At 42.5% G+C, this 14,692-nt stretch overlaps 1 protein-coding gene across 1 annotated transcript; it reads left to right on the top strand.

Moving 5' to 3' along the window:
• Positions 1-1,580: 1,580 nt before the first annotated feature.
• On the top strand, positions 1,581-12,919 carry c21h18orf32 (chromosome 21 C18orf32 homolog). The gene is made up of 3 exons (XM_021622632.3): positions 1,581-1,729; positions 9,900-10,143; positions 12,397-12,919. The coding sequence occupies exons 1-3, from the start codon at positions 1,608-1,610 to the stop codon at positions 12,490-12,492; spliced, it is 462 nt and encodes a 153-aa protein (XP_021478307.1). The 5' UTR covers positions 1,581-1,607; the 3' UTR covers positions 12,493-12,919.
• The last annotated feature ends 1,773 nt before the right edge of the window (positions 12,920-14,692 follow it).

Raw genomic sequence — 14,692 nt, 5'->3', positions numbered from 1 at the left:
ATTGTTGGTTAAGGGCTCGTAAGTAAGCATGTCACTCACTACAAGGTTGTATTCCTGTTGCATTCAGCGCTTGTGACAAATACAATTTGATTTGATTTGAAACATCATTTGAAGTATTTGTGTTTAGTGAGTCCTCCAGATCAGAGGCAGTAGGGATGACCAGGGATGTTCTGTTTAGTGAGTCCTCCAGATCAGAGGCAGTAGGGATGACCAGGGATGTTCTGTTTAGTGAGTCCTCCAGATCAGAGGCAGTAGGGATGACCAGGGATGTTCTGTTTAGTGAGTCCTCCAGATCAGAGGCAGTAGGGATGACCAGGGATGTTCTCTGTTTAGTGAGTCCTCCAGATCAGAGGCAGTAGGGACGACCAGGGATGTTCTCTGTTTAGTGAGTCCTCCAGATCAGAGGCAGTAGGGATGACCAGGGATGTTCTGTTTAGTGAGTCCTCCAGATCAGAGGCAGTAGGGATGACCAGGGATGTTCTCTGTTTAGTGAGTCCTCCAGATCAGAGGCAGTAGGGATGTTCAGGGATGTTCTCTGTTTAGTGAGTCCTCCAGATCAGAGGCAGTAGGGATGACCAGGGATGTTCTCTGTTTAGTGAGTCCTCCAGATCAGAGGCAGTAGGGATGACCAGGGATGTTCTCTGTTTAGTGAGTCCTCCAGATCAGAGGCAGTAGGGATGACCAGGGATGTTCTGTTTAGTGAGTCCATCAGGTCAGAGGCAGTAGGGATGACCAAGGATGTTCTGTTTAGTGAGTCCGCCAGATCAGAGGCAGTAGGGACGACCGGGGATGTTCTGTTTAGTGAGTCCTCCAGATCAGAGGCAGTAGGGACGACCGGGGATGTTCTGTTTAGTGAGTCCTCCAGATCAGAGGCAGTAGGGATGACCAGGGATGTTCTGTTTAGTGAGTCCTCCAGATCAGAGGATAGATGTTGTGGTGGCAGCAGCTGTAGAGAAGTACTTGGGTGTACATGATTTTACTGCAGAAGAGTTACAGATTGTTTTGTACCATAGTGTCCCGTCCTCCCAAGCCGTTGGCCTGATGCAGGATCAGATAGGGTCAATGTAGTGGAATAGTTGTTTTATAAAAAATAAAAAAACTTTTTGAACCTTTATTTAACTAGGCAAGTCAGTTAAGAACACATTCTTATTTACAATGATGGCCTACCGGGGAACAGTGGGATAACTGCCTTGATCAGGGGCAAAATTACAGATTTTTACCTTGTCAGCTCAGGGATTCGATCCAGCAACCTTTTGGTTACTGGCCTACCGCCCCAAAAGTGATGAGTTTTTTTAATGGGTGTAGGGTTAGTTGGTAGGGTAATGGGTGTAGGGTTAGTTGGTAGGGTAATGGGTGTAGGGTTAGTTGGTAGGGTAATGGGTGTGGGGTTAGTTGGTGGGTGTAGGGTTAGTTGGTAGGGTAATGGGTGTGGGGTTAGTTGGTAGGGTAATATTTTCTTCACAAAGTGTTATGAATTACAATTACAGAGTAGTAGGCTGATACACAGCCAATACAGTAGGAGGCAGCATGCACCTATACCATTTGTTTGCAGACTGACATAATACCAAAGAATAAGAAGTAGGGACGTCCCAAGGATCCCGGATAGCATGGACCATTCGGAAATGTCGTCATTTCAGTATGCGTCTGCGCACAATATCGAAACACTTCCACCGTGGAACGTCCATTCGCTTTTATCCAGAAGGAAAAATCATCATATTTTCAGATTTAGGTAAGCATCAAAAATCTTTGAATAGCTATTTACAAAGTTTCTAGATATATGAAACCTATGGCATTATTGTAGGCTAACGTTACTCTTAAAGTTGAGGAATGTACGTAGCAGGCTTAGTGGCTAGCTTGCTAGCGTTAGCACGATGAAGATGTCTATTGCCAATGTCTTGATCATATTAGGAGGATAATGAATGTTTTAACTTAGGACTTACAAAAATATAGCAGCCCAAGTTGATGTGCAGCTAAGCAGTCTGCCGTGTAGTAGGTTAAGGGGACAAAATGGAACTTTGGTTTTGGTGTTAGGCAGGACAAACCCGTTTTGCATATTTTTGGTATAACACCAAAATGAATCAATCGCAGCACGTTTTTGGAATAATTCAGCAGTTTTTTTTTTACCTGATTAAGTACAATACCATTGGAATTAATGTTACAATCTAAACCTTTTTCATAAGTACAAATATTTTACTTTCAGCTTTTTGAAGCTGGTGTACCGAAAGTAAACAACGCAAAAACGAAACTTGAGAACGGGACGCATAGAAATAGCGAACATAGAACAGATCTACAGCTTTTTAGACTTGATTTCAATGAGAAAGAAATGTCTTATAGATCTGTCAATGTGTATTTGGTCGGGTCGCCCAAAAAGTTACCTTTGCCAATTGTGTGCAACTGCAGCCTGCCTTGAGTGTCCCCTATGTTCCATCATGAACACCCCCCCTCGATCACTTTTCAATGTTGGTCAAAAGGGAAATAAAAGTATTATCTGTTTTTTTGCCCCCTCCCTCCTTGCTAGAACATGTCTTGGGTATTCTCCCTTGCATATTTTCTTAAGTTAGATGGGGAGGGGCGGTGAACAGCAATCTTCAAGTCTTTCCACAGATTTGGGCATTGGCTGACTTCCACATTCTTGTTCTGAAGCCATGAAGCTAACTGTCTAGAGACAGGCTTACCGCTGTGAGCTAACTGTCTAGAGACAGGCTTACCGCTGTGAGCTAACTGTCTAGAGACAGGCTTACCGCTGTGAGCTAACTGTCTAGAGACAGGCTTACCGCTGTGAGCTAACTGTCTAGAGACAGGCTTACCGCTGTGAGCTAACTGTCTAGAGACAGGCTTACCGCTGTGAGCTAACTGTCTAGAGACAGGCTTACCGCTGTGAAGCTAACTGTCTAGAGACAGGCTTACCGCTGTGAAGCTAACTGTCTAGAGACAGGCTTACCGCTGTGAGCTAACTGTCTAGAGACAGGCTTACCGCTGTGAGCTAACTGTCTAGAGACAGGCTTACCGCTGTGAGCTAACTGTCCAGAGACAGGCTTACCGCTGTGAAGCTAACTGTCTAGAGACAGGCTTACCGCTGTGAGCTAACTGTCTAGAGACAGGCTTACCGCTGTGAGCTAACTGTCTAGAGACAGGCTTACCGCTGTGAGCTAACTGTCTAGAGACAGGCTTACCGCTGTGAGCTAACTGTCCAGAGACAGGCTTACCGCTGTGAAGCTAACTGTCTAGAGACAGGCTTACCGCTGTGAGCTAACTGTCTAGAGACAGGCTTACCGCTGTGAGCTAACTGTCTAGAGACAGGCTTACCGCTGTGAGCTAACTGTCTAGAGACAGGCTTACCGCTGTGAGCTAACTGTCTAGAGACAGGCTTACCGCTGTGAGCTAACTGTCTAGAGACAGGCTTACCGCTGTGAGCTAACTGTCCAGAGCTGTATTTGCGTGCGGTGCACTTTTTAAAAATGTTTATCTTAGCCAGTGGACTTCTGGTAAGTAAAGCTTTAGTGAGGAAAGTGATGGGATCAGGTACAACTACGTTTAGCCGCCCTCAAAATGAATATTTATGAGCAATTCCTCCCACCCACAACTTCTCCCCTGAATGCATGTTTTATTTTATTTGAAGGAGTTGAAAGAAACCCTACCTCTTCTTTAAATAATCCAACAGCCTTTCGAGAACTCACACTTGACCTCCTCCCTAATACCTTAATAGCTACGACTTTGCTGATAGCTACTTTATTGAGGAAAAATTTACCTACAACTGTGATACGTGGTTGTCCCACCTAGCGATCTTAAGATGACTGCACTCACTGTAAATCCCTCTGGATGAGAGCCTCTGCTAAATTACTCAAATGTATAAAAAAAACGCTGGGCGAAGGCTGAAATTGGGATTGGGAGTTAAAGGGGAGTGGAAACACTAGGATTTAGAACTTAGATTTCCTTTCTAAAGGGTTTACATTCCCCTTTAAATAAGCACATTATCAACTGCACACGCACCAAAAACCCTGTTTTAACAAGTGGCAATAAATCAGGTCATGGGGGAAATCAGGTCGTACCTGCTGTTGACACTAACACAACAACAAAAAACACATGGACACTTGAGATTTTTTAAAAATCACAGTTTAGAGAACAACCTGCAATAGACAATTAGCTACACTTTGGAGTGGTGCGTTTTGATTTGGGGGTCGCCAAAATGGAAAAAGAAACTCAACACTTATTTGTCAATCACTCACATCGATATCACTTTGAAATCAATTGAGCTAGAGGGGGAGATGAGGTTGCACATCCTGTTAAAACTAACACAGCTAAAAGAGAAACACAATCTTGGAATAATGTGTACTTCACTGTTTCGAGGACAATTTGTTGAGGACCGCTAGCTACATTTTGAGGCGTTGCATTTTGATTCAAGTGGGTGGCCAACGCAGTGAGTGTAACAACACCTTTCTGTTAATCACTTCCTCGGATATCACCCGGAAATCAATGGAACGGGGCGTTCGGGGGGGGTGCTGTTTAAACTAACACTATTCAAAGACCACGCGGGATCTTGGAATAACCTATACGTGGTTGGTTAGATGAACTTGTGAAATGCTATCTAATAATTTGGCAATGTAAAAATGTATTTGAATGTGATTTTCACAGTCTGAAATAATGGTTGCCTGCCATTTTGGCTTTATGTTGGAGATCTGTCTCCTTTCACGTAAAAGAGTGTGTTCTGATGTCATTTATTTAACATGCTACTTACTGTACAGCCACTGCATTCAAATGTTTTATTTACAGTGCCTTGCGAAAGTATTCGGCCCCCTTGAACTTTGCGACCTTTTGCCACATTTCAGGCTTCAAACATAAAGATATAAAACTGTATTTGTTTGTGAAGAATCAACAACAAGTGGGACACAATCATGAAGTGGAACGACATTTATTGGATATTTCAAACTTTTTTAACAAATCAAAAACTGAAAAATTGGGCGTGCAAAATTATTCAGCCCCCTTAAGTTAATACTTTGTAGCGCCACCTTTTGCTGCGATTACAGCTGTAAGTCGCTTGGGGTATGTCTCTATCAGTTTTGCACATCGAGAGACTGAAATTTCTTCCCATTCCTCCTTGCAAAACAGCTCGAGCTCAGTGAGGTTGGATGGAGAGCATTTGTGAACAGCAGTTTTCAGTTCTTTCCACAGATTCTCGATTGTATTCAGGTCTGGACTTTGACTTGGCCATTCTAACATCTGGGTATGTTTATTTTTGAACCATTCCATTGTAGATTTTGCTTTATGTTTTGGATCATTGTCTTGTTGGAAGACAAATCTCCGTCCCAGTCTCAGGTCTTTTGCAGACTCCATCAGGTTTTCTTCCAGAATGGTCCTGTATTTGGCTCCATCCATCTTCCCATCAATTTTAACCATCTTCCCTGTCCCTGCTGAAGAAAAGCAGGCCCAAACCATGATGCTGCCACCACCATGTTTGACAGTGGGGATGGTGTGTTCAGCTGTGTTGCTTTTACGCCAAACATAACGTTTTGCATTGTTGCCAAAAAGTTCAATTTTGGTTTCATCTGACCAGAGCACCTTCTTCCACATGTTTGGTGTGTCTCCCAGGTGGCTTGTGGCAAACTTTAAACTACACTTATGGATATCTTTAAGAAATGGCTTTCTTCTTGCCACTCTTCCATAAAGGCCAGATTTGTGCAATATACGACTGATTGTTGTCCTATGGACAGAGTCTCCCACCTCAGCTGTAGATCTCTGCAGTTCATCCAGAGTGATCATGGGCCTCTTGGCTGCATCTCTGATCAGTCTTCTCCTTGTATGAGCTGAAAGTTTAGAGGGACGGCCAGGTCTTGGTAGATTTGCAGTGGTCTGATACTCCTTCCATTTCAATATTATCGCTTGCACAGTGCTCCATGGGATATTTAAAGCTTGGGAAATCTTTTTGTATCCAAATCCGGCTTTAAACTTCTTCACAACAGTATCTCGGACCTGCCTGGTGTGTTCCTTGTTCTTCATGATGCTCTCTGCGCTTTTGACGGACCTCTGAGACTATCACAGTGCAGGTGCATTTATACGGAGACTTGATTACACACTGGTGGATTGTATTTATCATCATTAGTCATTTAGGTCAACATTGGATCATTCAGAGATCCTCACTGAACTTCTGGAGAGTTTGCTGCACTGAAAGTAAAGGGGCTGAATAATTTTGCACGCCCAATTTTTCAGTTTTTGATTTGTTAAAAAAGTTTGAAATATCCAATAAATGTCGTTCCACTTCATGATTGTGTCCCACTTGTTGTTGATTCTTCACAAAAAAATACAGTTTTATATCTTTATGTTTGAAGCCTGAAATGTGGCAAAAGGTCGCAAAGTTCAAGGGGGCCGAATACTTTCGCAAGGCACTGTATTTAATTTATGTCACCTTTTATTTAACTAGGCAAGTCAGTTAAGAACAAAGTCTTATTTTCAATGACGGCCAAACCCGGACGACGCTGGGCCAATTGTGCGACGGCCTATGGGACTCCCAATCACGGCTGGTTGTGATACAGCCTGTTTTTGAACCAGGGTGTCTGCAGTGGCACTACACCGAGATGCAAGGCACTACACCGAGATGCAAGGCACTACACCGAGATGCAGTGCCTTAGACCGCTGCGCCACTCTGGAGCCAAGCTGAATTTAGCCGCTTATCAGTGTCCAAATCTGCCATTTTCAAACCGGGGTATGAGTGTAAAGGGTTAAGAAGAGTTTTTACGCCCCTGGGTGTGTTAAGCTCTCCAGCTTGTCGTCCTAAAAACAGGAAATTAGTTAGCATTTTCTACCTCTGGATCGTTGGCCATTCATATGGGGGAAATTAATTGGGTTTTGGGATATACGCTGAAAAGGGGTCTGAGGTTAAAGGCATCTGCATACAGGTTCGTTTGGCTCCAAGCAGAACTTAGCTCGGCGATGCCAATGTCTGTGCTCGCATAATCCATAAAGACTTAACCGTTGAAAAACTAGAGAAAAGTAGCAATATTACTGTTTTGTCCCTCTTGAGCCACCGTAGTAACGGCATAGCCAGTAACACTTCCTTAAAATAAACCAAATTAATCTAAGATAAAAATCTGTAATTTTAACGTTTTTGCTGAGGTCTTAGTCACACAATTTCCCATCTAGCTAAGATGTTTGGTGCAGTACTTCAAGTGAAAAAATGTGCATAAACTACGAATGCACTGCAGACAGTAGGCCCTAGCTGCACTGCAGACAGTAGGCCCTAGCTGCACTGCAGACAGTAGGCCCTAGCTGCACTGCAGACAGTAGGCCCTAGCTGCACTGCAGACAGTAGGCTTTAGCTGCACTGCAGACAGTAGACCCTAGCTGCACTGCAGACTTTAGGCCCTAGCTGCACTGCAGACTTTAGGCCCTAGCTGCACTGCAGACTTTAGGCTCTAGCTGCACTGCAGACTTTAGGCCCTAGCTGCACTGCAGACAGTAGGTCCTAGCTGCACTGCAGACTTTAGGACCTAGCTGCACTGCAGACTTTAGGTCCTAGCTGCACTGCAGACTTTAGGTCCTAGCTGCACTGCAGACTTTAGGTCCTAGCTGCACTGCAGACTTTAGGCCCTAGCTGCACTGCAGACAGTAGGACCTAGCTGCACTGCAGACTTTAGACCCTAGCTGCACTGCAGACTTTAGGCCCTAGCTGCACTGCAGACTTTAGGCCCTAGCTGCACTGCAGACTTTAGGCCCTAGCTGCACTGCAGACTTTAGGCCCTAGCTGCACTGCAGACTTTAGGCCCTAGCTGCACTGCAGACTTTAGGCCCTAGCTGCACTGCAGACTTTAGGCCCTAGCTGCACTGCAGACTTTAGGCCCTAGCTGCACTGCAGACTTTAGGCCCTAGCTGCACTGCAGACTTTAGGCCCTAGCTGCACTGCAGACTGTAGGCCCTAGCTGCACTGCAGACTTTAGGTCCTAGCTGCACTGCAGACTTTAGGTCCTAGCTGCACTGCAGACTTTAGGCCCTAGCTGCACTGCAGACTTTAGGCCCTAGCTGCACTGCAGACTTTAGGCCCTAGCTGCACTGCAGACTTTAGGCCCTAGCTGCACTGCAGACTTTAGGCCCTAGCTGCACTGCAGACTTTAGGCCCTAGCTGCACTGCAGACTTTAGGCCCTAGCTGCACTGCAGACTTTAGGCCCTAGCTGCACTGCAGACTTTAGGCCCTAGCTGCACTGCAGACTTTAGGCCCTAGCTGCACTGCAGACTTTAGGCCCTAGCTGCACTGCAGACTGTAGGCCCTAGCTGCACTGCAGACTTTAGGTCCTAGCTGCACTGCAGACTTTAGGCCCTAGCTGCACTGCAGACTTTAGGCCCTAGCTGCACTGCAGACTTTAGGCCCTAGCTGCACTGCAGACTTTAGGCCCTAGCTGCACTGCAGACTTTAGGCCCTAGCTGCACTGCAGACTTTAGGCCCTAGCTGCACTGCAGACTTTAGGCCCTAGCTGCACTGCAGACTTTAGGCCCTAGCTGCACTGCAGACTTTAGGCCCTAGCTGCACTGCAGACTTTAGGCCCTAGCTGCACTGCAGACTTTAGGTCCTAGCTGCACTGCAGACAGTAGGCCCTAGCTGCACTGCAGACTTTAGGCCCTAGCTGCACTGCAGACAGTAGGTCCTAGCTGCACACTCTTCTCTTTCGTTGAATGACACAACTTAATTGAAGAATCTCATCCGTAGTTCCCTCCCCTAATGTTGACCAATCACAGACAAAAGGGCGTGTACTTCAACTACCAATCTTAAAGTTGGCTCAACATTTTTTTTCGTCCGAACAGCTGGGGGAAAAAAACCTGTGGAACATCAGAACAAACAAAAGCATCACAAAATGTCATAATACATGCGCAGACTGTTTCGACTGGGTCACATGCAACCGGCTTAACAAAGGCTTAGCAGATCTTATACGTTTTGTTCTATGATATATCAGTCAGTTAACATGACCTTTTTTAATGAAAGCTTTGTGTTTGTTTTGATGACAAAAATGCCTAAAAATTCACAAAAAGTTTTGTTGATTGATGAAGATGATCTCATAGAACAAAAGGTATGAGGTCTCCTAAGCCTGTGTTTACTACATACCTTATTTTTGGTGTTTATCCGAAAACCCAACAAAAAAAAACATTCATTTCTCCATAGGCTTTGGCCAACGAGCCAGGGCAGAGTTAGCCTCCGTTACTGCCAGGAAATGCCATTACTGTTTCTCAATATTCACTAGGAAGCAAAGAGAATTAAACAGGGAGGGACATACTTAAATTTGTCCAATAGAAACTCTTGTTTTTTGTTGCAAAACACAACTGTTTAAGATACTATTTTGCTCACATGAGCAAAACCTTGTAAACACCTGCAAGACTTTAGTTAGTATGCATGTATTTCAGTCTGGTGCACGTGATAGCCACACAGACACTTGCATGTGGAAGTCTGTTTAATAATACTTTCCTGTGGCTATTTTTGTCTCATTCAGAACTATATAAGAACCACCCACTGACAATCGGCAGAGTAAGTTAAGATACAGTGGGGAGAACAAGTATTTGATACACTGCCGATTTTGCAGGTTTTCCCTACTTACAAAGCATGTAGAGGCCTGTAATTTTATTTTATTCAAAAATGAGTAGTGTTGCTGTTCAGGCAAGGGATAGCATCAGGGACTATGTGCCATAGTGTCTGTGCATAATATGATCTTGTTTACTTGCCCCATATCACATGTTCTCATTTCCTCTCACCAGAGATAAGCCAATAATATTATTTGTCTAAAAAAGTCCACTATTGCTTCCTGTGCAATTCAACAGGGACAACTTTTAGGCACTATGTGGATAAGAGCGGCCATTTAGCATTCTAAATGAAACAACCTTTGTTTAATGTTTGACTTTGTTTTCTCTGCCCCCTCTGTTGCAGGTTGCCCTTTGACCTGACCCGTGTAGCTACAGTGATGGTCTGCATTCCCTGCATCGTCATTCCAGTCCTCTTGTGGGTGTACAAGAGGTTCCTTGAACCAATCATCTACCCCTTCATTGGTCCAATCATAAGCCGATTCTGGCCAACAAGGAAAGCTGTCCAGGAGAGTGGCATAGGAACTGGTGACGTGAAAGCCAGTGAAAAGAGCAATGGTTGTCCAGTGATGAGCAATGGAGCTTGCAAGGTAATACACCTGTTATTGGATTGTGGACTGGGGGAGCGTGCCATCACTTGTAGCAATCTCCGGTGACCAAGCCCCAGACCGGCTGGCTACACATGCTGGAGGAAGTCATGACACACATTGTAATATGCATGACACCAATACATATACATGCATAGTGTCCATAGGCAGATGGGTGGCATCCCACAACGTTAACAGTGTTCTAGAATACAATACATTCTGAAAGTATTTACACCCCTTGAATGATGTTACGTTACAGCCTGATTCTAAAATGGATTCAATTGTTTTTTTTCCCCTCATCAATCTTCACACTGCCCCATAATGACAAAGCAAATGACATTTTTCCGAATTGATAAACAATACCTTTATAGTACTCTTTATTTTTTAAATTGTAGAATAATAGTGAACATATCAAATCTATGAAATAACACATATGGAATCATGTAGTAACCAAAAAAAAAAGTGTTAAACAAATCTAAATATATTTGAGATTCTTCAAAGTAGCCATCCTTTGCCTTGATGACAGCTTTGCACACTGATATCACATTACACAAGTATTCAGACCCTTTACTCAGTACTTTGTTGAAACACCTTTGGCAGTGATTACAGCCTCGAGTCTTGTTAGGTGTGACGCTACAAGCTTGGCAGACTTGTATTTGGGGAGTTTCTCCCATTCTTCTCTGCAGATCCTCTCAAGCTCTGTCAGGTTGGATGGGGAGCGTCTGCACAGCTATTTTTTTGTCTCTCCAGAGATGTTCGATCGGGTTCAAGTCCGGGCTCTGGCTGGGCCACTCGAGGACATTCAGAGACTTGTCTCGAAGCCACCCTTGTACTGTCTTGGCTGTGTGCTCAGGGTCGTTGTTCTATTGGAAGGTGAACCTTCACCCCAGTGAGATTCTCTCCCGATTGGTCAGTTTGGCCAGGCAGCCAGCTCTAGGGAGAGTTGGTGGTTCCAAATCTCTTCCATTTAAGAATGATGGAGGCCACTCTGTTATTGTGGACCTTCAATGCTGCAGACATTTTTTGGTATCCTTCCCCAGATCTGTACCTCAAAACAATCCTGTCTCGGAGCTTTACGGACAATTTCTTCAACCTCTCATTGCTTGGTTTTTGCTCTGACATGCACTGTCAACTGTGGGACCTTATATAGACAGGTGTGTGCCTTTCCAAATCATGTCCAATCAATTGAATTTACCACAGGTGGACTTCAATCAAGTTGTAGAAACATCTTAAGGATGACCAATGGAAACAGGATGCACCTGAGCTCAATTTAGAGTCTCATAGCAAAGGGTCTGAATTCTTATGTAAATAAGATATTTCTGTTAAAATTTTTCTTAAAACCTGTTTTCGCTTTGTTATTATGGGGTATTGTGTGTAGATTAATGAGGGGTAAAAATTACTTATTCAATTTTTGGAATAAGGCTGTAACGTAACAAAATGTTAAGTCAAGGTGTCTGAATACTTTCTGAATGCACTGCTGGTCTGGCATTTCCAAGACTAATGCATGCATGTCGCAGACCGTAAATCTTTCGTTTGTTCCTTTAGAAAATGTTGACTGATTTGTTGGATTCAACAGCATCCCACTTACTTTAGAGCAAGGGTATTCAATCGGGAGTCCGCAGAGGTACTGCAGGTGGTCTGCAAAAAAATATATATAAAAAAAATAATAATTACAATTTTTATTTCAATGTTTTTGAATATGGCAAAATCAAATAAATGTTGAATTACATGCCTACAGTAGAAAATAGAAAATCCTATTTCTGATGATGTCAACTTTATTTCTCAACTCCTAATGTTGAGCAAATTACACTCACTGGAGAATCTGACATGGGCTTTGAAAAATCACCCACACATAGACTACCAGTCAATGGGCTACCAGTCAATGGGCTACCAGTCAATGGGCGGTAAGTGGCGCTGGCTGCTGGCAAGCTTTTTTGACATGGATATTTTATTTAACCAGCTGAACAGCTGCTCTTAATGAAAATGTGTTCGGAGTTACCTTTCAATCTTATAGGCTATTAGTTTACACTTCCAATTATAATATGTTGATAACTTCTCCTTGCCATTCAGCTGATGGTAGACAATAAAAAAAATAAACATTTTTTTTGCTAACATATGATGAGACCTGCAGGGGTTCCATGGGCAAGAAAAGGTTGAATACCCCTGCTTTAGAGTGAACATGTTGTTTACAAGGCTTCTAGACTGTTGCTACTTCTGTTGTCGATTGTTAACTATTGAAGCCATCTTTCTTTTCAGACTGAAGTCAATGGTGTTGCTGCAAATGGGCCGGCTGCAAATGGGACGGCTGCAAATGGGCCGGCTTCTACAGTGTCTGACAAGAAGACTGACTAACATCTCCAGTTTTGTCAACTGTGAAAATATTTGAATACAATATGGAGAACTTAACTTTACCGTTCTTATTTTCTGAAATTGACTAATTGTGGGATCTTTTAATGCTGGCCTGGATTTAACATAGCAACACATATTGTACATTTTCCCGTAATGCTCATTTCAGTTGTTTTGAGGAATAGAATATATGTAGAAAATATTTCTGCCTTTGTTTTATCATGCTTGATTCCCTCATGTATTTATTATAACAGATACAATACCTACTTCTTTATTATATTAAGTACATATTTAATTTTCTAATTCCGAAATTAATTATTAGCAATGATTAAAAAGAACATTTAAACACATTCCGACCTTGTGATTTTTAAGCATTTGCTTTTCCCCCCTTTTAATGTGCAATGTATAAATAAACCTATGGATTACTATCATTGTTTTTGCTCTCCTAGTGGATCTCATTTAGCCTGTTTTCAACGGTTTATACTCTTAACCTTTATTTAACCAGGCTGGTCAATAAAGAACTCATTCTTATTTACAATGAAGGTGTGGCAAGAGGCAAAACCCCTCCTTTGGGGACCGGGTCTGAAAAAACAATGTAAGACAAAATGGGCAACAGACGGACACTGGCAACAGCACAAATACAACAGCAAACAGTGTGTGAAGTAAAACCACATTCTTCCTTAAATAAGACAACGCAAAGTAGTGACATCGGGTGACAAATAGAAACTACAACATCTTAACGACCTGTTCATCCATTTGTACTTTGGGGACACCAGGTCCTGGAGTTTTAGGTTGGCTTGGAGGGAATTCCAAGACCAGGGATCTGAGTAATGACAATATCTTTTATCCGTGCTCACTTCTAATATTCGGGACTGTTGGCAAGATCTGAGCTTGTATGTGTGTTTATTTTGAGCTGGAATTATATATAAAAAGGCATATATATGTATATATATATATATATATATATATATATATATATATATATACTGTATATATATTTTTATATACACACATCGTGGGGCAAAAAAGTATTTCATCAGCCACCAATTGTGCAAGTTCTCCCACTTAAAAAGATGAGAGAGGCCTTTAATTTTCATCATAGGTACACTTCAACTATGACAGACAAAATTAGGGGGGAAAAATCCAGAAAATAACATTAGGATTTTTTTATGAATTTATTTGCAAATTATGGTGGATAATAAGTATTTGTCTCACCTACAAATAAACAAGATTTCTGGCTCTCACAGACCTTCTTTAAGAGGCTCCTCTGTCCTTCACTCGTTACCTGTATTAATGGCACCTGTTTGAACTTGTTATCAGTATAAAAGACACCTGTCAACAACCTCATAAACAGTCACACTCCAAACTCCACTATGGCCAAGACCAAAGAGCTGTCAAAGGACACCAGAAACAAAATTGTAGACCTGCACCAGGCTGGGAAGACTGAATCTGCAATAGGTAAGCAGCTTGGTTTGAAGAAATCAACTGTGGGAGCAATTATTAGGAAATGGAAGACATACAAGACCACTGATAATCTCGAGCTGTTTTGCCAGGAGGAATGGGAAAAAACTTTCAGTCTCTCGATGTGCAAAACTGATAGAGACATACCCCAAGCGACTTACAGCTGTAATCGCAGCAAAAGGTGGCGCTACAAAGTATTAACTTAAGGGGGCTGAATAATTTTGCATGCCCAATTTTTCAGTTTTTGATTTGTTAAAAAAGTTTGAAATATCCAATAAATGTCGTTCCACTTCATGATTGTGTCCCACTTGTTGTTGATTCTTCACAAAAAAATACAGTTTTATATCTTTATGTTTGAAGCCTGGAATGTGGCAAAAGGTCGCAAAGTTCAAGGGGCTGAATATTTTCTGCAAGGCACTGTTTTTATTAAATTAACATGGAAATAACAAAAAAAAAAGCAAAGAGAACGACCGAAACAGTTCTGGCTGGTGCAGACACACAACAGAAAACAATCACCCACAACTCAAAATGGGAAAAACAGGCTACCTAGTATGGATACAGTTTTATATCTTTATGTTTGAAGCCTGAAATGTGGCAAAAGGTCGCAAAGTTCAAGGGGGCCGAATACTTTCGCAAGGCACTGTATATATATATAGTTGAAGTCAGTAGTTTACATACACCTTAGCCAAATACATTTAATCTAAGTAAAAATTCCCTGTTTTAGGTCAGTTAGGATCACCACTTT

The sequence above is a fragment of the Oncorhynchus mykiss genome, chromosome 12 (genome assembly GCF_057628025.1).
Source record: "Oncorhynchus mykiss isolate SJ-2025 chromosome 12, ASM5762802v1, whole genome shotgun sequence".
Taxonomy (NCBI): domain Eukaryota; kingdom Metazoa; phylum Chordata; class Actinopteri; order Salmoniformes; family Salmonidae; genus Oncorhynchus; species Oncorhynchus mykiss.
Note: the sequence above shows the minus strand (reverse complement) of the source record. Positions and strands in the feature narration are given on the sequence as shown.